At 43.7% G+C, this 25,834-nt stretch overlaps 2 protein-coding genes across 4 annotated transcripts in view; one reads left to right on the top strand and one right to left on the bottom strand.

The window, feature by feature from the left end:
- The window catches only part of KCNIP4 (potassium voltage-gated channel interacting protein 4), a 449,700-nt gene extending 426,838 nt beyond the window's left edge, over nucleotides 1-22,862 (top strand). For both annotated transcript variants that reach the window (XM_077814618.1, XM_077814617.1), the window contains exons 5-8: nucleotides 14,941-15,048; nucleotides 16,280-16,384; nucleotides 17,535-17,597; nucleotides 22,815-22,862. In XM_077814618.1, the coding sequence (XP_077670744.1) occupies nucleotides 14,941-15,048; nucleotides 16,280-16,384; nucleotides 17,535-17,597; nucleotides 22,815-22,862 (324 nt within the window). The remainder of the gene's footprint in view (nucleotides 1-14,940; nucleotides 15,049-16,279; nucleotides 16,385-17,534; nucleotides 17,598-22,814) is intronic.
- PACRGL (parkin coregulated like) overlaps nucleotides 18,370-25,834 on the bottom strand; it is a 37,504-nt gene continuing 30,039 nt past the window's right edge. Inside the window, exons 8-10 of one of the 2 annotated variants that reach the window (XM_077814615.1) lie at nucleotides 25,117-25,260; nucleotides 23,740-23,852; nucleotides 18,370-18,575 (exon numbers count right to left, since the gene is read on the bottom strand). In XM_077814615.1, the coding sequence (XP_077670741.1) occupies nucleotides 25,204-25,260 (57 nt within the window). In that variant the 3' untranslated portion in view covers nucleotides 18,370-18,575; nucleotides 23,740-23,852; nucleotides 25,117-25,203. Of the gene's footprint in view, nucleotides 18,576-23,739; nucleotides 23,853-25,040; nucleotides 25,261-25,834 lie in introns of those variants that run through there. The other variant, XM_077814616.1, reaches the window with a different exon arrangement.

A 25,834-nucleotide genomic window follows, 5' to 3' on the forward strand; every position in this document is an offset into this window, starting at 1 on the left:
AATATAACTGCTATAATATTTGTGCTTAATGCTATTTGTGCTTAATGTATACTAATATGGTGTGGATAATGCATATTATAATATTAGCAAATATTATTCAACACAGACAACCCTGGCAAAGAATTGTTTGTACCAATTTTCTAGCCACATTTCTGCTGTTATTGTCTCTTGTTGAAAAAAGTCACAGCAAAAGGAGCTCCTGCATCTCTCCCATGCCATTTTGTTGTTTTTTCATCATGTATGAAATAAGTCCTAAAAAAGGCAGGGCTTGTCTGGCCTTATTCTGTTATAGTTTCTAGGGCAGTGGTTCTCAACCTTTCTTTTTCGCAGACCATTTGAAAATTGCTGAGGGTCTGGCAGACCACTTAATGATCTTTCCAAATGTTGTTTATACTGTTAGCTAACTATTGTAAAGCACTTTGGATAAAAGCGCTAAATAAAAAAAATTATAATAATTAATGTTTTTGTTCTACAAATGAAAGCACACAACTCATATTTTAATATCAGTATTCTTACCTTTCTAATGCGATGGATGTACCATCTCTCCCTTCCCACGGCAGCCCCCAACCTAGGGCTGGGAAGGAGGACCATCTCTCCCCAGCAGCCACAGCCCTGGAGCTGGGGAAGGTCGTCTCTTTCTCTGACTGCTGCAGCCCTGCACATCCCAAATTCCAAACTAATTAGGTGCCTGGACCCTGGAGAAGACGCACATATAACGTGAGATGGTGGCCTTGGGGAGCCATGCCTGCGTGGCTCCACTATTAGGTGGGTGGCCCTTCATTTTTTTGTGTGCGACCACCCAGGCACGCACCTTAGAGGGAACTATCTGCAGACCACCTGAATGGAGCTCGCAGACCACTGGTGGTCCACGGACCACAGTTTGAGAACCTCTGTTGTAGGGGATTTGAACACACCTAAGGGAAGTACGATGTACACTAAGGGCTTTGAAAAAAGGAAATAGAAAAACAAAAATGAGGTTCTGTTTTGTTCATTTCCAGCATAGGTTTTCAGGTTCAATTTTGTACAATATTAACCTAGGTAGAGTGATCCAGATCTCATTTATACTGGTGTTAAAACCAGAGTAGCTTTATTGCGGTTAATGGAAACTGGCCCAACGTTCTTTTAATATGTAGCAGCATAATACCTACAAACTAACTGCAGAATATGAATACCTAAGTAATTCTTTTTATTCTTTAAAGTAGTGTAAACAATTTCTAAACATATTACCCAGTAGTTAACTATAGACAGCATGTAGATTCATTAGGCAGTGTGAAGAAATGATTCTAGAAAGAATAATTTTTCTTACTCATAAATTGCAACTTTGCCAAGTTTTTTCTATACCGATTCATATCGTAGGTATGGCTGTCCTCCATTCAGTAAAGAAAGCAGAGAGGAAAAGCTCTAGAAAGCTGGAGCATAAATACTCGTTTGTCACCATCTATAGTAAACTGTATTTACTGCTAAAATGCTCGCTATCTATAACCTCATCATATCAAGAACAAATCACATGGGCTTTTATGTAAATAGGCTGTCTGGATTGGTATAGGAAGAGCCAGAAGAAGTGCAATTTCCTTTCTGCTATGTTCTCCTGTACCAACCTAATTTGTAAGAATATAATAAAAAACATGGATTTGCTGGAATTGTGGAGAAGGGAGAAAGCAATCGTGTGCTCCAACTTTTTCTAGGCATTTTCACTCCATTTTGCAACCAGCAGCTGCAGTGAGGAGTGAGGATATGGCATAACTATGTATTACACCCCATTTGAGCCCCAGTCTTGCAAAGGTTTATGTACATGCTTAAATTTTAAGCCCTTGAGTTGTCACTTTGAACTCATTTGAACTACTTGTATGCTTGAAATTAAATACATGCATAATTTTGTGCTGCCTTAGGGCCCAAATTGTCTGAGTTATAGCTGAGTGAGCAGCCCTGATCCGACTTTGGGTTTGTCTCATAGCCATGGCTTATCTCCCAAAGGCGAGGCACCAAACTATAGCCTTCCTTTCCCAAAGCCTCAAACCCAGCCCAGCAAAAGCAGTGTGTGCCTGTCTTCAGCTCCTGAACAATGCATCTGAAAACAAGTCTGAAGTGTCCAGAAAAAATGTGCATGTGGTAAACCTTTAGAATTCTTTCAATTTGGAGCTCTGCCAAAGGTTCAAGTAGAGTTTATTTGAGAGGAAAAAAAAAACCCTGCAAAGTTTTAAATGAGTGTAGGGCTCATGACAGGTGCAAGAGTCAAAACCAAGAATCTAAAACATTGTTTTTTCTTCGAGTGATGGTCTCTATATGAATTCCAAAGGTAGGTGCGCATGTGCACCATGCACTGGAGCTGGAAGTTTTTCAGCAGCAGTGTCCATTGACCTGTATGACTGCCTTATGTTGCCATATACTCCCTGCGAGGTTATAAAAGGCCATGCAGGGCAACGTGCCCTCAGTTCCTTCTTACCGCCTGGTCGGAGTTGGAATCCTCCCTTTACACTCGTACACTCTACGAGAACTATGGTAGATAGTTCTGTTTCCTTTTTAATTTGTACTTCTGTAATACGTTAGTGTATATAGTAGCCTCTTCCTCTCCCGACCCCTTTGGGGGATTCTGCCCCGCATTCCGAGGTGCAAGAACTGCGCCTCATGCCCTCACTCATTCTCCGTGAGTGATGAGCACACACGTTGCCTGTACTGCCCAGGCGAGACACACCTTGTCACCCACTGAGATATCTGCAAGTCCTTCCCGTCAAGGATCTGTGACACTCAACTTTTGTGCCGCCACAAGTGCCTCATAGCGGAGGCACTCTGGCCCTGTGTGGAGTCTGATCCCGGACCGGTGCCTGGTGATTCACTGCCCATCACTGGCAATGAGTGCTTTGCCCTTGACTTCACGCCTGGATCCATTGGCACCACCAAGACTTGAGAAGGTGCACAAGGACAGTCACAAGTGCTCTCTCAAACGCCACTGCAGATCCCCATCGCAGACCGCTGTGATGCACTGCGTTTCCTCCCTGAGGTGGGCTCAGTTGGGTGAGATGTTGAGTGACGACCCCACTGGGCCACCCTCTAAAGCAGGGGGCAAGGCGAATCAGAAGCGAGATCCACCAGCACTGCCGGTTCCTGCAATCACTGAGGATCCCGACAGCCCGCTGGTGTGCACTCCTCCGCCACGGCAGGATTCTTCGGGTTCCACTCCACATATCCTCTGCTCTGAGCAGCAGACAAAGTGATGTGCCCTGGACATTGGACCAGACGGATCCACTGGTCCCCACATCCCACCTTGAGCTATCGTCCCTGCCCTTGCCGCTTCTTTTAGCCTCCGGCCCACCTATACCAGCGGATGAGACACTCCTCCTCAGCTGTGACCCATCCCTGCTGGTCACGGTACCACCCGCACCAATGGCTCTGCCACTTCTGGAGGCTTCTTCAGACTCGGAGGTCTCCTCAACAGAAGAGTTGTCCTTCTCCCTGGTCTCCCAGCGTAGTGCGGACTGTGGGCATCCCCACTTTTTCTGGCCCACCAGTCTGGGTGGTACCCATATCCATGGGGCCTGCAGTACCATCAGGAATCGACCTCATGGCACCACTGACCCACGTGGGACCCTTATTGGAGCCCATATCCATCATCAGTTGGCCTCATAACAGCCCACCCTAACCCCTCTGCCAGCTCTGATCACTTAGGACCAAAAGGAGGATCTGGAGTTTAATCCGGCACCACCGGTCCCAACGGCAGCACCCTCCTCTCCAGATGAGGCCTTGATTCCACCGATCCTCTCGCCTCCTAACAATCACCATCAGTACCAGGAGCTGCTACAGAGGGTGGCCCTTGATTTGGGCCCCCCCTGGAGGAGGTCCAGGACCAACCAGACAAGTTGCTGGACATTCTGCAGCTCCGGGGCCTGATGCGTGTAGCTCTGCCCATTCACAGTGCCAACCTGCAACCCACGTGAGTGGTGTGGTACACACTGGCATCCTGTGCCCCGACACTCAAGAGGTAAGAATGCAGGTATTTTGTGCCAGCTAAGGGGGCTGACTTTCTGCTTTCCCACCCTCCTCCAGCCTCGCTGGTCACGCATGCAGCCATTGAACAGGAGTGCCAGCACTCCACCACTTCCACCCCCATGGATAAGGCAGTGAAACGCCTGGATCTCCTGGGCCACAAAGTCTACTCTTCTGTGGCCCTTCAATTCCACATGTCTAACTATCAAGCTCTGCTGGCGAAGTACACTTTTAACAATTATACCAAGCTGGCAGAGTTCTTAAAGGACACCCCAGAGGACAAGCACCAGTGGTTTCAGGCCCTGCTGGACAAGAGCCACATTATGGCCAAAGTCAGCCTCCAGGCAATAGTGGATGAGGTAAAAATGTCTTCCCAGTCCCTGGCCACCGGGGTGGCAATGAGATGTGATGTGTGGCTCCAGTTGTCTGGTTTTCCCAGGGTGGTCCAATCCACCATCGAGGACTTCCCTTTCGACAAGAATTAGCTGTTCTCCACAAAAACGGATGAGGCCCTGTATTCACTAAAGGACTCATGGGTGACCTTCTGGTCCTTTTGGATCTACACCCCCGGCCCCACCACTGACAATCTAAGCCACAGTTCGGCCGCGCCCGTACCCGCCATACCAACCCCCATACACTAGGTACCAAGAGCTGGCCCGCTGGTGCCCTCACTCCCAGCACCCATGGCCATCTGCTTCCGCTGCCAGACCTTGCCACCAGCAGAAGGCCCAATTTTGATGTGACAGTCAAGAGCTGTGAACCCCCCATGTCACTACGTGCAGCCCCCTGTGGCATCTTTGGGGTCTGTCTTGCTGTATTTGCCTACCAATGGTGGAAGAGCACCACTAATGGACGGGTATTGGAGATACTATGACACAGCTACTCGATAGAATTCCTCACATTCCGACCTCACCAGGGCGCCTCCCCCCCCCCCCCCGGGAGCTCTGCTCACCACACCCTGCTGCCAACCCCCTTCATCGGCAGGGGCTTCGACTCCCTGTACTTTCTCATCCTGAAGAAAGACAGGGGCCTCCACCCTATCCTCAATCTCCATTTACTCAATACTTTTATGAGAGTGCACATAGATTCAATCACAGTACAAGCCTTTCATCCAGCAGACCGCTTTGCCACCCTCACGGCACCCTGCGCCAAAACCCGCACATGACAGTGCACTGTTGTCTCTGTCTCCTCGGTCATATGCCGTGTGCATGCCTCCATATGTGCTGCCTACAACTGTGGCTTCTCTTGGTCTGCAGGCCCCATATCAATCACTTGGACTCAGCCTTGACCATTCCTAGCTGGGTCCAGGCATCACTCACCTGGTGGACCAATCCTACCAGAGTGCTCCAAGGCACCATGTTTGCCACCTCCGTCCCCATGACCATCCTCACCAGAGATGCCTGGTGGGATAGGGCGCATACTTGGCAGGCCACATCACGCAGGGAAGGTGGACTCTCAGGGAAGTGTGCATACACATCAACGCACTGGAGCTGCATGCGGTCCAATGGGCCTGCCACATATTCCTGCCTCTTCTTCGTGGCTGGCACATTCAGATCCTCTTAGACAACACCATCACTATGGCATACATAAACAGACAGGGTGGCACCAGATCCCGGTCATTTTGCTCAGGGGCTATCCACCTCTGGAACTGGTGTCTCTGCCACAACATTGTGCCCCATGCAGCATACCTCCCAGGGGTGCAGAACTCTCTGGTGAACACACTCAGCAGAACCTGGTACCTCAGCCACAAGTGGGAACTCCATGACCCCATGATCCACGCCATCTTCTGGACCTGGGGCACCTCCCTATGGGACCCCTTTGCCACCCATGCAAACCTCAAGTTCCCGCTCTACTTCTCCAGGGTGGCTAGGGGTCAGGACTCCAGAGGTGATGCCCTCCTTCTTCCATAGTGTATGGCAGCTTGTGGTATGCTTTCCCCCAGTCTCACTTTTCCACCAGGTCCTCTGCAAGATCTGCCGAGATTGGGCCACAGTCATCTTGCTAGCGCTGCGCTGGTCCCGACAGTTCTGGTTTCCCAAATTACTCAGACTGTTGGCCTGCCCACTGATCAGCCTCCTCAACTGGCCAGACCTTCTCACCCAAGACAATGGCAGGGTTTTCCACCCCAACCTGGGCTTGCTCCAACTGACGGCCTGGTTTTTGGATCGGGCTCAGCCGGAGACAATGCCTGTTCATTACCGTCCACTGTATTGTTACACAGAGTAGATGGGAGTCTATGAGGGCATGCTATGCTGCAAAATGGAAGTGTTTCACCTTCTGGGCACAATGATGACATCTCCCCCTCCATGCTGTCTCTGTTCTCATCATCCTAGACTACCTCCTGGAGCTCAAGAACTGAGGCCTTGCTTTCAGGTTGATCCATGTCCATCTTGTGGCACTCAGCGCCTTCCTCCCTCCCCTGGATGGCCAGTTGGTATTTGCTCATCTTACCAATACCTAGGTTCTGAGGGGCCTGACATACTGCTTCCTGCCGGTACTAACACCATGCCCCCGCCCCCACAGGACCTCAATCTCAGGCTGTCTGCCCTCACCTGGCCTCCATTCAAACCCTGGCCATATGCTCCCTGGCCCACTTATCAAGAAGGTCCTCCTCCTGGTGGTCATCACCTCTGCCCGGTGGATCAGTGAATTGGTGGCCATGATGGCTGACCCGTTTTCCATAGAGACAAGGTCTCCCTGCACCTTCACCCTAAGTTCCTCCCAAAGGGCATCTTGAGTTTCATCTCAACCAGTTCATCCATCTCCTGGTCTTCCATCCTAAACCCCACGCCACTCCCGCGGACAACACACTGCACTCCCTGGACATCCGCAGGACGGAACTTGTGCCTTTTGTGCCTCCCCATGCCTCTTCGTTGCCATCACGGAACAGTCAAGAGGGCAGGCTCTCTCCTTGCAGCACACATGCAGTTGGATCTCTTACTGCATTACAGAATGCTATGCGCACTCCAGTGTGACACCGTAACTGTACCTGCAGGTTCTTCAAGATGTGTAGTCCCTATTTGTATTTCAGTGCCCACACACCTTCCCTCTGATGCAGATGCTCTATGCTGTGGTAAGAAGGAGACTAAAGGCACGTCACCCTGCATGGCCTCTTATAACCTTGCAGGGAACATGTGGCAACAGCAGGCGGCCATGAGGGTCAAAGGACACTGCTGCTGAAAAACTTCCTTTGCTCACATTTGGACTACAAATAGGAACTACACATCACAAAGAACCTCCAGTTACAGGTAAGTAACCGCCTCTTGGTCCTGGCAGAAATCACCAGAGCCGGAGACCTCCTGGACTACAGCCAGGGAGACTGGCTGGATCCCCTGATGCTCGCTCGGCGCATGGGGCTCTCCAGGCCTCAGACTCCCTGGTGCGTACTTCAGGAGGTTAGGGCCGTTTTACCGCCCACTGCTCAGGGTTTCCTCAACCGAGTCCTGTGAGAGGGCACTCCCTGCCCACCCTCCAACCCAGGCCCTCTGGACCTTTTCATTGGGCCCCTGCCCCGTGGACCTTACCGGCCATCCCGTCCCTTTACCAAGAGCCAGCTGCACGAGTTGCAGCCGGTTCGGTTCTGGACCGCGCCATGGACACATCTATGCATGCTCGTGCTGCACACCCTTCACATCTTCACCCTCACGTCCTGCCCCGGCACAAAGTGGCGGGACCTCCTGCCATCTCTGGAGGGTGAGGAGCCCCAGTGGGCCAGCCTATATTCCACCCTAGTGCCGAGGCCTGCCAGGGACATCAGCTGGCAGCTCCTTCAAGGAGCTGTGAGCACGGGCATGTACTTGCCGCGGTTCGCTCCCCTCCCAGACACCTGCCCCTTTTGCTCGTAAGGGAGACCCTGATGTATGTGTACCTGGAGTGCGACAGGTTGCAGCCCCTATTCCGGCTCCTCTTGGATATATTTTTATGCTTTTGGTTGCACTTTTCCCCTCACCTGTTCATCTACGCGCTCCCTATCCGTGATCCCACAAAGTCACGGGACCTCCTTGTCAACCTCCTCCTGGCCATCTACAAAACCAGAGAGAAGAGGTTGGCCGATGGGATTTCCTGTGACTGTGGGGCCTATTTCCGTTCCTTATTCCGTTCATTCATCCAGGCAGAGTTCTTCTAGGCGGCATCCGCTGGCTTCATTGACACCTTCGAGGAGCAGTGCGCACTGTCCAGGTTCTCTGCACGGTGTCCCCTTCAGGTTCCCTTCGTTTAGCCCTGTTCCTGTTCACTCCCATTCCTGTTATCTCGTTAGCTGTCCCCCATAATTATTTGGAATCCTGGACCTGTGGATCCTTAGGTTAGGGGGAGGGCCTTTAGCAGTGGGCAGGCTCTGCCCGCCCACTTCCTGGAGCGCAGTGAGCCTACCCTTTCTGCTTCCTTGAGATTAGTTTCTTTGGGCTAGATTCACAAGGGAAACTTAGATGCCTAACTAACACTTTAGATGCCTGAGTCCAACATTTAGGCTTCACTAGCATTCAGGCCCTAGCCACCTGAAATTCCCCTAGGCATCTGAATTTCTGCTGCTGGTTATGTGTACAGCCAAAGTCCTGACACCTCTGAGCATCTCAGTGCCTCATACCTAAGCCCAGGTGGGATTCACTAACTGTGCATTCCCCTCATCTAGCTTGCCCATGGACTCCAATCTGGTAGGAGTGCTCAGAGGCTGCTTACCAGATTGGGCCCTGCAGAAAACACAGCTAGCAAAAGCACTCCCAGTATCCCAGTGGTTTGACCACTTACCCAGGATGTGAGACACCTAGGTTCAAATCCCTACTTCACCTACTATAGTGCAAGACTTGAATCTAGGTCTACTGCCTCCCACATAACTGCTGGGGTGGGTGTCTTTTAATGCTCTCGTTGAAGCTGTTCCACTTTGTATAAATAATGAAGTATTTATTGGAGCAGGGACTGGAACCTGGGTGTCACAGGAAACTATGCTCTTCTCTCACTGGCCCAGTGAATATTTAATTATTTATACAAAGCGGAACAGCACTAATAGCAGAGACTGAGACATACCCATCTCAGACTAGCCTGCTGGTTAGCACATTCACTGGGAGGTGAAAGACCTGAGTTCAAGTCCCTGCTCTGGATGAGATAGAAGGGGAATTCAAACCTAAGTCTCCCACAGCCTAGTGCCTAAACACTGAGCTATTAGGTCTGGGTGTATGCATACACCCTCCATTTTTGTCTTTTGTGTAGAGCCTGAGCTTGTAGTGTGCTTTGACTTAAGCAGCTTTGCACCTGCCCACCAGCAGAAACCTTGGCACCTAGTGACCTTATGCCCCTGTGGCAGTAGGTGGCTGAGCAGTGGTTTTTTGCGAATGTCAGTGATGTCTAAATGTTGGTCCTAGGTGCCTAAGTACCTATATGAATCTGGACCTTTTGAGCCTAAATTCCATGGATTGTTTTCAATGAGACTTGCCTCCTCTAATTGCCTACATTGCTTTGAAAATGGGATTTAGCTGTCTAATTCACTTAGGCCCAGATTCTCCAAGGTATTTAAGTGCCAGTGGGAGGATCCGTGCCTTAGCCCTTGCAACTCAGAGGAGAGCAATGCGTAAATACCTTTAAATATCAGGACCCGCCTTCAATGCTTATTGAAGTCAGTGCTCCTGACCTAGAATGACTTCTAGCATCCTCATGGGCAGACGATGTTGCTCAGCAACTTACAGGATCTGGGCCAGTGGGCACTGAGATCACTCAGTAACCTCCAAGTAATACTCATCACTGGCAGGGCTGAGGTGTTGTGCACTAGATCCACACAAAGATTTAGGTAGCCAAATGCCCTTTTGGGTACCCAGTGGCCTGGTCTTCACTGGTTGTGGTTGGTAGGGTATGTGGTAGGGTATGCAGCTGGACACTGCAGTGAAAGGCTCTGGTGAGGCAGGGCAGGGGCAGGCAGCAGAGAAAGGCTCTGGCATTGAGGCAGCAGTGGGGCACTAAAAATAGCCATCGGAGGCACAGCTTGGATGAGTAGAAAGCTGTGTAGGGTACATACCTGTAGGTTCTGGGGGTGAGACACTGCTTAGGGGAGCAGAGTAACGATACATCTACTTCGCTGTTTATACCCATGCTAGGGTGTGTGTGCAGTTTTTGTACTCTAAGTGTAGACATAGCCTTAGGTGACACTGAGACTCTCCAAGACCCCACTCAACCGCTGCCTAATCCTGTAGCGGCATACGTTTTTGCCAGAGAGCATGGGCACTGCTGCCTCAAGCTGGGTGCCTATCTCACATTTTAGCCCCAGTGGGCTCCTCAAAGTAGGCTCCCTCTGCGTATCTGATCTGCAGGGCCTGATCTGTTATGTATGCTCAGAGCTGGCCTAAATCCTCACAAAATTGCTGGAGGTGATGGGGAGAAAAAGGTAGCCCCCTTAGTATAGTAGTTAGGAGAGACAGGTTCTAATCCCATCTTTGCCAGATGTAGTAAAGGGATCTGAAGTTGGGTTTCTCACCTCTGAGGCAAATGCCCAAACCACTGGCCTGTAGAATGATTCTGACTCTCTCTTTGGCATATTGCATAGTTAATTAGACAGTGGAACTGTGTCAACAGAAGACGCCCCACACCAGAATATGCAGGTGAGACTGAGAGGGTGCTATCCTAGCATCTCTCATGGGTTAGGGCTCTCATTTTAGAGATGGGACACCCAAATTCAAATCCCTTCTCTACATTGGGGGGATTGAACCTGAATTTCCCACATCCTGAGTGAATGCCCTAACCACTGGGTTAAAGTCTGTAAGGGGTTTACTGCCGCCATCTCCATTTCTTGTAACACCTCCCTCCTCCCCAAACAATCAAACAAACAAACCAGCTAACACGCAGGGCTTAATTGGTAAGGAAAGAGGTGCTGGGGCTCGAGCAATTAGGTGCAAGGGGGGGGGTGGTCAAGCAACTTTTTAAAACTTTCATAACTGACGCGATAAGCCCAGAGGTGCTGGGGCTATGAACTGCCCAGCGTAGAGGTGCCAGGCCTCAGCCCCGAAATAAGCACTGCTAACATGCCAAACTCCAGGAGAAAGATTATGGCTGAGAAGCTCTGGAGTTAGGTGCTTATCTCCCTGAGAATGGCAGGTGTAGACCAACCTCTCTTGTCAAAACCTAGGCAGCTCAGCATGCTGGCTTTTATGGCTCCCATGCTTATGCACCTATAGCTCCTTATATGTTGTATAGGGTACTTAAAAGTTCTTCCCTTTGTGGAGCTAGCCCTACCTGCAAAAGAGCTGTTTAAAGCCTTTGGGCATGCTCTATGAGTAACTTAACTTTTATTTGTTTTTCCAAAGATGATTAATTATCTCTTAACAAAGTTGTCAATGACTTTCTGATTGCTTTTGTCTCAGTTATTCCTTGAGGAGAACTAATCAATTAAGTAACACCCTTAAGAGTGCTAACATAAACTCAAAATTAGGGGAACTGAAAAGTAAAGCTCCTAATCATGTCTTCCTCTGTATTTTGTTCAGGGCTGCATTAACCTTTTGTGGGCCTGGCACCAAACATATTTGTGGGCCCCCATGAGGGCAATGGAGCATGGTGCAGGGAGGTCAGTCCCCGGAGCGAGGGGCCAGCGAGAGGCAATGGGGAATGGCATGGCAGGGGCGGCCCTGCTCCACCCAATGTGAGGGCCCTATTTACAAACCGGCAGTTGCCAGACGCACAGTGGCCTGCCCGGCCCTGTGCTGCCAGCATGCCCCTTTCCCTCGGGGACAGGCCCATGCCACACCACACAGCTTCCCTGCACAATACCCCCTGACTTCCTATGTCCACAGGTGGTGGAAGCGGAGACTGCCCAGAGCTAGAGGTGCACTGGGGTCCGGCCAGGGGGCTAAGAGGAGCAGGGGATGGGGCCAGGGGGCAGAGAGGAACCCTTGGCCAGCCAGTGGACAGGCCAAGAGGAGCAAGTGGTGGGCAGGGGAGTCAGGAAAGTCTTGGGGCACAGTAAAAGTGGAGCAGGCTGGGGCCCCGTCTGAGCATGGGCCTGGTTCCATGGAGCCATTGTCAACCTGGCACTGGGCCAAATGCAACACTGGCACTTAATAATACTAATAAAAAGCCACTGTATGTAAAAAAATAACATGCATGGAATGGCTGCAGAATTGACTCCAAGGATGTGTCTGTGGCTCATACCCAAAAGGAACTTGTTTGGTGGTCTATAGATGGTATTCTTCCATTTCTGTGGTTCACCTCAAGAAGACCACAGTCGCAGCTGGCACTTTTGCTGATAGCTTTAGCGTGGTGACAGTGCTTAGATACTATGGGGATGGGCACTAATTGAAAACCCAAGGAGGTGGAGAGAGAGAGAGTTTCTTCTTACCAAAATAGTTTCTCAAGGACACAGGTGAGCTACATGGATGCCTGTATTCCTCCTTATGTGGATTAATAATGGATTTCATGTTCCAGCACTCATAACTTGGCTGCTTCCCAAAGCACTAAATTTTGCATACACACAATTTAAATAAAACTAATAGGAAGTAATTTTAAACTGGATTGGCCTCCATGAACAAATGATGGATGAAAGGTCAGGAAGAAGAAATGCTACTGTTTTGAGTGATTTATATTTTGAACTCATATATTATGTATGTCAAGGGCACCCAGAGTTTGGATAGGCATCCTCAAGTTTTTAGACTGAAATCTACATAAATAAATAATATATACAGTGAAGATTGGCATGAGCAGGCTAAAAATGTACGCTATTAAAGATAAATTATACTTTTTTTAAATGGAAAAGATGAATCAGCTTTTTCATCCCTCTAGGCTTTGCTTTAATTTCAGATAGCCACAACACAGCAATCATATACATAGCAAAAAAACTCGGTTCTTAGGCAACACGTCACAACTTCCTACCAGTGTTAGTCCTTATTAGCAGTTCAGAGATGGACTTATACCTTAGGGCAAGGTGAACATTCAACGAAAAAGCAATTTACTTTCACAGTAGTGTCTACTAGTCCCAAGGGTAATAGAGCTGAAAATATGACGCCAAGCTAGGGGCTGATCTTGTACGATGTGGAGCACATCCTGAGAGCTGAGTCTTGGCAACACCCGTGAGGCTCAATGTGCACTCAGCCCCATGCAGGAGGTGCTCCAAAATATGCCGTTAAGCCTTGAACGCACAACTATTTAAGATGGGAAGATAAAGCAAGAGGAACATTTTTCTGCCGCTCCCAAAATGGATAGCTAATTTGGTCATCAGCCATGTTGCTGCTTGGCCTCTGAGGAAGTGTAGCTTGAGTACAGCCGGTGAAGGAGCGCAAACAAGAGAATGGTGAAGCACCAGAAAGGCGTAGAATGGGGAGGAAATGCCAGCATGAAAGCTGACACTACAGCATTAGACTTTTCAGGAAAAGATCCATCAAGATTTAGAATAGCAACATAGGAATGATGATTGTTAAAAGTATATGATCAATTTTTTTCTGAATTTCCTGAAGCATAATGGTTTAATATTCGGCAGTATGCTATCAAAGAGCTGTATAGTGATTTAGCCCTGTGATGCTGAAGCTATAAGTAAGGTCAGTAAAATGTTTTTCAGGATTCATATCTTTAAGATGCCTCATGAGGCGAGTGCACTGATGCATTAATACTGGAAACTATGACAACGTCAGCAAGCCCCAGGGCACACTAGTCAAGAAAGACAGGACTTTAATAGAGCTGTGCGGCGTTAGCTGAGCTTGTCCTCAGTAGGTACTTGGAAGGGTAACTGTAATGGCCATACAGGAAAAAAAACTAAAACATGATGCATCAGCCCCTCTTTGTCCCTGATGCAACCCCATTGGCTGTTTTCCCCAAAATACTGGCTTTTTTTCAACTCTGAATAAACATGTAAACCTGGCCTGTGTCAGTACAGAATTATTTAACCCTTGTAGCCAATGGGTTTGGTGCTATGGTAGGACTTTGAGCCTTTACAACAACGTTTGGTTATGAGCCCTATGGCAATAACAATGATGTCACAAAATCAGGTCAGGACCAACAAGGGACTGGGAATGATAAAGCCCTGCTTTCACCAAGTCTCTTTAAAAATATGAACGAAATACAACTAATAAATTTTTTGTCAATTCTCCGTTTGAATGAGGTTCATGTTGCTATAAAACCATATTAATTCTGAAACACAACTCTAGTTCTAGGACTAGTGTAACACGAGTCTATTAATCGTTAGTCTTCTTGGCCTATAGGGAAGTAATGTAGCCTGACTAATTTCATTCTCTGAAAGCTCACTACATGTTAATGCGTCAGAGTTCTCTACCACCAAGGATCAAAGCAATGGATTCAGATTTTGTTGTTTTACTTCTGTAGACTCTCTCTACAATATTTTAATTTACAATTATCACTGTGTTTCATATAGAGGAGGTAAAAATAAAGTTACGTTTCTCTAATGAATAGTTTTCTCATAATTGCCTTTTTTTTGTTTGAGCTCCAATGCATAGAGCAGCCAGCCTCTGAAGAAAACCTCTGCAGCTGAGAATATTACCTTTCTTATTGTTCTCGTGTGTGACATTTACTCCCATGTAGCATTCCACAATAAGTTATTACCATTTAAATTCCAGTTAAGCCCTAAATCATGTGTTTAAGAAGTACATAGACTTTGTTCTGGACCTGTGCACAGCAGTGATGTGTTTTCTCCCCACACTGACCTCAACAGGAACGGCTTGCATGCAGCATTTTATAAGGTTAAGTCATAGGCTACAGTACATTCAATCCATTAACAGAAGGAGGCTAGAAAACTGATTATTGCTTGTATAACAGAGCAATCCACCATGAATTGGCAGTACTACCTAAAAAGTCTAGATGTATTTTTAAAACATACGACTAATTACCAAAAACAAGACGAAGCAACAGTCCTTCTTTCCAGCCTGGTATTACACTGGAGAATTTATCACATTGGAGTCCAGGATTTGAAAGTTGCATATTTAGAAATATATAGTTCAGCTTCAAACTACCTAGGGTTTTTTTTTGTTTTCTTTCTAGGATTTCATTATGGGTCTCTCAATTTTACTCCGAGGGACAGTACAAGAAAAACTCAACTGGGCTTTTAATTTGTATGATATAAATAAGGATGGATACATAACTAAAGAGGTAAGAATTCATTTTGTAGCCACAATAACTGAAACCACAGCATGTACGTGTCCCTTTGAGTTTGGTTTGAAAGGAACATGGCTTTAGAGAAACTGCTGTCAAAACTGAGTTCGGTAGCAAACAACTAGATAATTTTTTTTCTTCCCACCAACTTTAAAATAAATGTATTTTATATAAACTTAACTCTTTTTTTTTTTTTAAAGAACTAGCCACAAATTTATATTTTATTAGTAGTCATAGAAGACATAGCTGGCCAAATTTCTTAAGGAATGGGCACAATGGGCATGCCTTTGAATACCTACATTTGCCCACAGAATTTCAAGAACTGTGTAGGGTACTTGTACATAAAAATGTGTATCCAGAAATGCAAGTGAACACTTTAAAATGCTATTGTTTTCTAAAGGGCCTTACTCTGCAAGGATTAGGCATATGCTGAACTTTACTCATCAAAGTCAATGGGACAACTCAAATGTGAAGTGAGCATGCACATAAGTTTTTGCAAGATCAGACTCAATGTGTTTACTGTAAATGGTACTGGCACTAACAGTTTCAGCAAGACACTACATAAAGATTACAAAGGGTTTGGTTTTTTTTAAAATACAGCATTTTATTCAACGTATTGGCAGATGAATTACATGGTTATAATAATTCTTATAGAGCACTTTTCAGCAACATATCTCAAAGCACATTACAAAAGCTGGGGAAACTCACACACAGGAAGGCGATGTGATTTTGCCCAATCACCTTCTGCTACAAATTTTTGTTGGTTTGTTTCCACTTACTGATCCACTGGAGCTTTCTTTCCACAATATCATTGGACTTTTAGATATCGTAAAGTATTTAAATTCAGAAGCATAAATCTGCATCTACTTAAGAGTTTTCAGTTACAGACGCCCCTCGACTTACACAATCGTTCTGGAAAGCCTTGTGTAACTCAAATTTTGCATAAGTCAGAAACGTATACCCGTACGTTACACAAAAATTTTCACAACTCAAAAATCCTATTTCCAGTGAATTTGCGTAAGTCTGGGTTGCGTAACCCAGGGAGTGTCTGTACATAGCGTCAGTAGCTAATTTAAATTTCAAAGTGATCCATGTGCATTATACTCATGAAGTTGTTCAATCACAATTTGACTGTGGCACAGTCTTAAATATTTCTTCTAAACTATAAATGCTCAAAAGATTTTGAGCATGTTCTAAAACATTTACATAAACATGTTTTTCTCTTCAGGAAATGCTTGATATTATGAAAGCTATATATGATATGATGGGAAAATGCACTTATCCTGTTCTCAAAGAGGATGCTCCTAGACAACATGTGGAAACATTTTTCCAGGTAGGGCAAGACAACAAAAAAGGATGGTCTACAAGAAAACTCCCATGTTTTCACTGGCACATCCTATTATTTTTGTTACTCTATCTTCCCTGTTCCCCCATCCCAACCTACTCGTCCAACTGATCTGTTATGTCTAGACTTTTATAGACTGGAAGCTCTCTGAGGCAGGGACTGTAATTGTCATAAATATAAAGGGAAGGGTAAACCCCTTTGAAATCCCTCCTGGCCAGGGGAAAGCTCCTCTCACCTGTAAAGGGTTAAGAAGCTAAAGGTAACCTCGCTGGCACCTGACCAAAATGACCAATGAGGAGACAAGATACTTTCAAAAGCTGGGAGGAGGGAGAGAAACAAAGGGTCTGTGTCTGTCTGTATGCTGCTTTTGCCAGGGACAGAGCAGGAATGGAGTCTTAGAACTTTTAGTAAGTAATCTAGCTAGATATGCGTTAGATTATGATTTCTTTAAATGGCTGAGAAAAGAATTGTGCTGAATAGAATAACTATTTCTGTCTGTGTGTCTTTTTTGTAACTTAAGGTTTTGCCTAGAGGGGTTCTCTATGTTTTTTTAATCTAATTACCCTGTAAGATATCTACCATCCTGATTTTACAGGGGGGATTTCTTTATTTCTATTTACTTCTATTTTTTATTAAAAGTCTTCTTGTAAAAAACTGAATGCTTTTTCATTGTTCTTAAGATCCAAGGGTCTGGGTCTGTAGTCACCTAGGCAAATTGGTGAGGCTTTTTACCAGACCTTGTCCAGGAAGTGGGGTGCAGGGTTTTGGGAAGTATTTTTGGGGGGAAGACGCGTCCAAACAGCTCTTCCCCAGTAACCAGTATTAGTTTGGTGGTGGTAGCGGCCAGTCCAAGGACAACGGGGGGGAATATTTTGTACCTTGGGGAAGTTTTGACCTAAGCTGGTAAAAATAAGCTTAGGAGGTTTTTTTTCATGCAGGTCCCCACATCTGTACCCTAGAGTTCAGAGTGGGGGAGGAACCTTGACAGTAATGTACTTATAGTGTCTAGTAAAATGATACCCTGACCTGGGTGGCCACCAGCCTGCAATATAACTCTGAAATAAGTAATAAATAAATTCAGTGTTTTTAAGTAGGATTTTAACATGATTTAAGCAAATGTTCTTATCTTTCTGGACAGAAAATGGACAAGAATAAAGATGGGGTAGTTACCATAGATGAATTCATTGAAAGCTGCCAAAAAGTAAGTAATGATAAATGTAAGATATTTAGTTACTCCTATCAGCTGGCTAAATGGTTGTCACATGGTACTACCAATTAGAGGATTTGGGTGTAAAGATGTAGCTTACACTTCTAGGCACCTTTACAAAAATGTATGTCTGGCGACCTGTTCTACAAAACAGTCAGTTACATGTGCGAACATATACAATATTTGTATTCATAGAGGTGATAGCTTTTGAAAAGCTAATGTTCACCTGTTCCACTAGTGTGTTTGCATAGTCTCTTCCTATGCAAAACTACCATGTAGTAGACAAATTGTTATGTGAATATTTGAGTCTTGTGCTGGGTATATCTCTGCCAGAATTCACATTTATTCATTGTAGGATAACTGAATGAGCTATTATTTAAGAACTTGTCTACAGTTAGACAAGACAGCCTTATAAAAATAAGTTCTGCAATTTTATTATGAAAAAATTAAACACCAAAGCTTCTTGTTATTTGTACATTGTACAAGGTTACAAGCTACTAGAGGAGCATGGTACATACCGAGGGTGTCATACTATATTAGATCAGGTGTTGAGATCCAAACTGGAAAAAGGGCTAGCAACAATTGATTAGATCATGCAGATTGTTGTAGCCATTGACAGTTCTTTTCTCAAACTAAAACCATCAATTCTGTCTAACAATAAATACAGTAAAATACAGTAGATTTCAATGGACATACCAGCTCTATTTGGATTGTCTTAGATAGGGGAAAGGAGATTAGGAAAATCAACAATAAGAGTCAATGTTTTGCCCTTTTGGTATATATGAAAAGGGGGCCAGCAGACAAGAATTCGCAATACAGGTATGGGTAAGCAAGACTAGGAAAAGCATGTCTATCCATGAGCAACAATTTATAAACACCTTGTAGCCCGAAAGCTGCACAGGAAATATAAAAGATGGTACGGACTTTGTCAGTTTTTTTTACTTGAACCTCTAGGTATTCCATTGGAAATTCCTGTTGGATCAAAGACAAGGAGACAGTGAGACCTAGCCAATGATGTACTATTCTTAATAGCACTTCTCATGGTGGCTAATAAGCTTTGGATACCATTGACCATAGTATCGATAGACAGGAGTGGATCCACTGCAAAGAATACTAAGATTGCAGTGTTGCTGAGTAAGTTTTCTTTCCTGGAGAGAGCCGATATAGGGTGCTGTAGGGTTTTATTTTGTCACTTCTCTTGTTCAGTATGTCTGGAAGGCTGCTCAGGCAGATGGATCACCAGTAGGCAGATGGCATTCATCTGTCTCCCTCTTATTAAATGCCAATTCTGCTATTTCCTCCGTGCCTAACTGTGATTTGGATAAGTCTGGGTGTAAAATTACAGATGGAATCTGGACAAGTTGGCAATGATGCAGATGGGTAGGAAAATTCATCTATAGGAATGGAGGGGTATTGTGCAGTAAGGGCTACAATGTGGTTCTTTTCCAGAATGATTCACAACTTCAGCAGGCTGTTACAGTCTTTGCTGTTTCTGAGTAATCAGATATGTTGGCACTGAGTAGTCCATCTCTGATTCATAGCATGAGTGACAACCTTTAAATCCCTACATACTTCAGGACCCAATGATTTGGAAACTCATCTCCTACATCTTGCCGTGGCTGTTCATGTGTGTTGGGCATCAATGCCTGGAACTTGGCCTTTCAAGACTATAAGCAGATATTCTCAGTGTTTTGTTTTTCCCCTGACTCCTTAAAAACCCACATTGATGAGCTTCAGATTACTCAAAGAGAGCTTAATGATAAGCATGGTTGGGTTAGATATGGACACTTTGTTTAGGCCAACACTAAAAATTACAGGTGGCAACGTGGAAGATGACACGTCAAGCATCTAATCACGCTTGGCCAAAAAACATCTTTTTTTTTTTAATTTCCAACTGTATATAACATCTACAGTATTGTAGCCAGACTTAATTTAATAGATTCTATCTTTATTATCAAACAATAGAATTTCTCAGTGCTCATTCTACTTCTTGCAATAGGTTCACTATGGTATCTTTTATTCATCAATTTAAGAGATAAAACAATACATAAAATGAACCAAAAGCTGAGAGAAATTCTCTTCCGCAAAATTACTCTGTGTAACTGTGTTTCCTACAGTGTGTTCCTGAAATACAATTATTGCAGGATCAAAATCAGCCTTCAAATGCCAGTACCAGGTCCTTGTTTTATTTATAAATGGTTTTGTGTGTGTGTGTGTGTATATATTAGCCCATATCACCAAGATTAATATGTTAATTAATATGCACACAGTGTGAAATGCAGTTTTTCTGATACTTTTCCATAATTTAGGAGTTGGTACTGTAATTGTGTTTGCTACACTTGCAAACTAGTTAGTAGTTGGATAATTGTACATAGAAGAAACTAATGTAGTTAGTAGCCTTCTACACTAGTTATCACACTAGAACTTAAAAAAAACCCTGTAGCTTCCAAGGCCAATAGCACTGATTACAATTCCAATATATCAGAGTCTGTGGTCTTGCATAAAGGATAAAATGGGTAAAGGGAGCCCAAGAGTATCAGTAGATTTAATTGCATTGACCTAAAAACCTATACTAGCACTATGTCAGTTGCCTAACCCAATATCTGATTGTTACTAGCTCAGATTGAATAAATTCTTTCAAACAGCTACTGATTTATAGTTGAAGTACAAAGCAACATCACACTGTTGATAGAATAGGAAGACTAAGAACAGATTCATTTCCTATTTTGGAACTGAAAAAGATGTTGAAAGAAGCTTTTAAAACACAGGCTAAACCTATGATTAGCTGTCAGGCCCAAAGTTTTCCTGAAAAGAGACTGTAGGAACTGGGACAGGTGTACAGTCCAGTGGGTAAAAAATGGGCTTGCTACCATTACGAAGACTGGTGTTCTATCCTATTATTAGAGAGGAAATTTGGACAGTCTTCCACACAGCATCACAACTCTAGTAGTGGAAACATTTTTTGCTGGTAGGTAATTGGTATTTACTGATTCTGTTTAGAACATCATGTGAAGATAGGTTTTGTTGTTGGATTTGTTATGAAGTATTTTACTACTGTTTATCACATCTGACCTCATTAATAGAGTAGAACGAATAATCTATTGAAGGGAGTGGAGGGAGGATCTATTGGCTGCAGTTCAATCCATATAAGACAGAAAATGTTTGGGGGAAGGAGCCATATGATTATACAGACAACCTTCAGTGAGAGAGTACAAACGCCATTTGTTAAATACAGCTGCAGAACCATGTGGTTTTAAGAAGATACTCAATTGCTCCTAGATGCCCAGGTTATGGACTTGGTCAAGTACACTTTCTTCCAGCTGCATTTGCTGAGACAAATTCACCATTTTCACTCCGATGTGTCCCTTGCTACAGTTGGCCTCGAGATTGGTTTATGGTAATTAGCTACATGACAAGACCACTTGGAAACTAGAGCTAGGGAAGAACATGGGCTAGTTTATTAGGTGGAGTTTCATGCTGAGAGTTTATCATCAGTAAGCTTCTGGGTGGAATTCAAGGCAAGGATTTTAACCTATTAAGAAAGCCCTGAATGATTTGAGCCCTAATTACTTGAGAGATCACAGCTGAAATAAGCAGTGGAAAAGGAGCTGGAGCTACCTTGGTCTAGGAGATAGCACTCTTCAAAAGATACTCACTACTGAGAAAGATGTAGTATTAAATTCAAGACCAAATTATTTTCTTAGAGGTGGAGGTTAAGGGGTAGTTTTACTGTGACAGCTGTGAGTCATCATTATTATGTATATTTATTTAGTGGGGGGGATGACCAGTACATTCTGATGATTCGAGAGAGATACACCTCTACCCCGATATAACGTGATCCGATTAACACACATTCGGATATAACACGGTAAAGCATTTCCCTTCCCAGGCTTGCGCAAGCCTGGGAGGGAGGGGGGAGAAGCCGAGCAGCAGCGCGCTCAGGGGAGGAGGCAGAGCGGAGGTGAGCTGTGGTGGGGATGGGTGGGCGTGGAGGGCCCGGGGCGGGGAGGGGAACCACTCCCCACCCACCTCCGCCTCCTCTCCAGAGTGTGCCGCTGCTCCACTTCTCCCCCTTCCCAGGTTTGCCGCGCCAAACAGCTGATTCACGGCAAGCCTTGGAAGGAGAGAGGGAGGGGGGAGAAGCGGAGGGGAGGAGGCAGAGCGGAGGTGAGCTGGGGCAGGGCGCAGAGCTGCTGGTGGGTGCTCCGTGACCACCAATTTTTCTCTGTGGGTGCTCCAGCCCCGGAGCACCCACGGAGTCGGCGCCTAGGACGGCAGCATGTCTGGCTCCGACACACTACTCTGAGCAGCGTGTTAAGGGGACCGGGAATAGGAGAGGTTGGATGGGTCAGGGGTTTTGAGGGGTCAGTCAGTGGGCAGGAAGTAAGTGGGGGGTCGGATAGGGGGCAGGGCCAGGCTGTTTGGGGAGGCACAGCCTTCCCTACCCGGCCCTCCATAGCAAGTTCGATATAACGCGGTTAGAGTTTTTGGCTCCCCCGAGGACCGCGTTATATCGGGATAGAGGTGTAACTGTGTAAGGGCACTGCTAAAAGTTTAAGTAAAAATGGATTAAATTAGTTCCCTATTTAATATCAACAAGCAGTAGAATCAGAGAAGACTTGCTATGTCGTACTGCCAGTGGGGAAAATCTGAGCTGAGGAGTCAACAATTTTAACAATGTATTTGGGAGAATTATCGTGCTGCATGCACGTGCTGACTCAGTTTTAAATTGTTCTTGAATCTACAAAATAGTCTCCGATAATGCCAAAGGGTTTTTTGGGGAGAATATGCTGTGCCAAGCAACAATTTCAAATATATGGAAATTACTGACTGTACTCAAACTGCACGTAGGAAGTTACCACATATTTATATACTAATTTTTTTTTTTTTTTTTTTTTACAGAGTTTCAAGAGTTCAATTGATTATCTCCAAAACAGTGTAGACAGTTTCAACAAAAACACAAATTAATTTAATATGCTCTTTTCAGTTTAATTTTTTTAATTTCAGTAATTATTTATTAATAGTTTTGGTATTTTTTTCTAAAATCAGTACCAGTTTCAGTGTTAAATTTTATCATCACTTATTAATTTTTCCAAACAAGTTGCTGCTGTCAGTAACTAACATTGGTGACTTCTACCCACTTTTTTCCCCTCTATACACTTCTGTATAGGAAATATAAAATAATCTGACGTATTTTTTTTCTTCTTACAGGATGAAAACATAATGCGTTCCATGCAGCTCTTTGAAAATGTGATTTAACAATGTGGTTTAGTCTGCAATTAATGGACAAATGTGAACTATTCTGCAACATTACTTAAAGCTGGATTTGCCACATTTACCATATGTAGGATTGCTCAGCTTTACACTGAGACATGTATTATGCAAATAAGTTTTGTTTTATTATAAAGACCTTCCTCCCAAAAATGATTTCCCAAAGGTTAGGATGTAATAATTTGTCCTTTATCGAATGGGATATGCTAAAAGTATTAGGTTTTACCCCACAACTCCCCAAAACAGCACAGCATCTGCCATTATACAGCTTTATTACCATTCCAACCCCTAGATAAAAGAGGCTTTAACACAAGGAGATCAGAAATAGCTGTTTTTGATACTTGTTTGTATTGGATTCAGCCCCTGGATTTTAAGTGTCTTAAAAATCCTTAAAAAGTGTCTTAGCCTCTCTTTTACAGAGAAATCATCCTGCATTTCCTTTTCACATTTGTATGGTGTAATGCTCATTTTTACATAATACTTTGAGTAAATATTGCTACAGTTGATGAGCAATACATATCTCCTACAACAACATCCAATTTTATTTGGCTTTCTTTCCTCTTTGATTGAAGCCCAGCTAACTTACATAAGAGGAAGAAATCTTTTTTATAATAAAAATTTTTATGATTCAGATAGACATGTACCACTGGTAGGTATTAAACAGATCATCCTTACCTAATAAATCTGCATTTATGAATTTTTCATGAAATGAGTACCTGAAGTCTTATATATTGTATGTGTAATTCTGGTTGGACTGTCAGCAAAGTTTTCTGCTCAAAATTAAGGACCTGAAAAGGTTTTAAGTTCAAATTTCTTTGTGAAGAAAATCTAGTTTTACCATTATTTCCAGAAGTATGTGTCTTACCGGTTTTAATGAGGAAAAAGGAGATAATGGTCTTTTGAAGCTTCAATCTCACTTCAGTGCTCAGAATGCAGTAATATCTAGACAGTCTAATATCTGTTTCAATGGTCTGTTTACTATGAAAAGGGAGTAAAAAAGAAGCAGAAACTTTAGCTATACACCAGTGTTGTTTATAAGCAGTACTACTATTACATTCTTGAGGAACATTAATTCTATCAAAGTAGGAACAGCTTTAATTCTGGACCTAAAAAACCATAAGTGCACAGATGTGAAAGATTAAAATGGATTATCTTTTCCCCATCACAATTAAGAAATAAAAATTGTACTATTGTTTTGAGTGATTCCAGGCCAATACTTTGAAACGCTACTGAAGATATGCCAATCTTTATTGTGACATTTCTGCACAAAGGATGTGAAGGGGCTACTGGCGTAGAAAGAATGCTGCAACCATTATTTTTGCAAAAATAAATCAGGTATCTATTCTGGTGTAGAGATGGAATGTTGAAGGCTGCTCTGCTATCACCAGTGTAGGAATAAGAGTAGTACAATACATGTACACCTGAAATTTGCTGTAGCATGTTTGCGTAAACTAAATGTGCACATTTTGTAAAAAAATAAATAAATAATAAAATAAAATTATATATATATATAAAAATAAAATACAAGAAAGAAAAACAAGCAGAATGTTTTTGTTTTTTGAAAAAATACTAGACTACAGGCATTTCTTTAACCAAATGGATTTACTGTTTCAATACACGCATCCTAAATTAACTGTTAATTCAGTACTGTGCTAAGATTTAAGTTCCCAATGTGACAGTTTTCAAAATGAAGGGTTACTGGGATGGAATATGAAAAACAGTATTCCAATATCAACACCTGGTGTTTTTATCCTATTTACGCTACTAGAGCAACACTGGACAACTAGTTTGAAATCAGTTCTTTTGTAACAGAAAACTCACATTTTCATCTCTAACACTCATCATGGAAAGAAATCGTATAAAATAAATATGTATATGCACTTTAGCAGTGAGTTAGTTACTCCTTAATTAATAATTACAATCAAATTCTACCTTTTATGTGACATTTGATAAACACAGTAAGTGTGGCAGAATTATTAAAGGAAATAGGAATGTACAGCAAAAATGAATTAACATTTACTTTGTTTACAGCTGAAAAAATGGATGGTAGATAACCAATTATTGACTGTAACTGTAAACATAAGACTGGATACACAAAAAGATATCTAATAAAAATGATTAACTGTTTGCCATAATTACACTTTTTCACAAGATGTTATGGGCACACTTCACTTAATCTTCATTTTTTCTCCCAAGCAGATTACAGAATGTTTGTGGTTAGTTTTACTAGAATAAGTTGTACCATAAGGAAATTCCAACAGCATCCACAGTCAGCTTCTGATGCCCACAACGACACTACGCAGTGTAAATGACTATATGGTTCTCTCATTCAAAAGGAGATGGAACAATAGGTTGGAATTTTAGATTTGATGATAGTTACACTCTCCTGTTGATAAAAATGAAGTTTACACAGTAAGAAGCACTTAGTTCTGAAGGCAACCAAGTGGCAATCTGTGTTACAACATTTCCTTATAATTATACATATCTAAACACCCATCATGCAAACTAAACTATCAAAAGAAGAGAGTTGAAGACAGAAAAACATTAAATATTTTGAGAGAGATCAGATCTCTCTCTCTCATAGGAAAAGTAGCAGAGACAAATAACTTTAAAAAAAAAAACCATGCAAAGAACTGGTAAAATAACAGAAGAAAATAGATGGGAGAACTACAGGAGGGTAGATTCTATGTACCAATGGCTTGTGGGTTATCTATTAACTACCGCTAAGTTCTTGCTGCTCTCATTCGAATAATTTTTTTTTTTCTTTTAAAAGGCACTCGCAGAAAAAACATACAGGGTTTAAAAATTCCATAAGCCATGTGTTCTGCTGGGAAAATTGTTTTTAAATAATACCATTTAAGGGGCATCATTATTTTCCTCTTCAATATTTGAAGTGAGTACCGAAGAAGGGTGGGGTAGGTGGGAGGGTGAATGAAAGAAAATCAAATGCCCAATTTGAA

The sequence above is a fragment of the Eretmochelys imbricata genome, chromosome 4, assembly GCF_965152235.1.
Source record: "Eretmochelys imbricata isolate rEreImb1 chromosome 4, rEreImb1.hap1, whole genome shotgun sequence".
NCBI classification, from domain to species: Eukaryota; Metazoa; Chordata; order Testudines; family Cheloniidae; genus Eretmochelys; species Eretmochelys imbricata.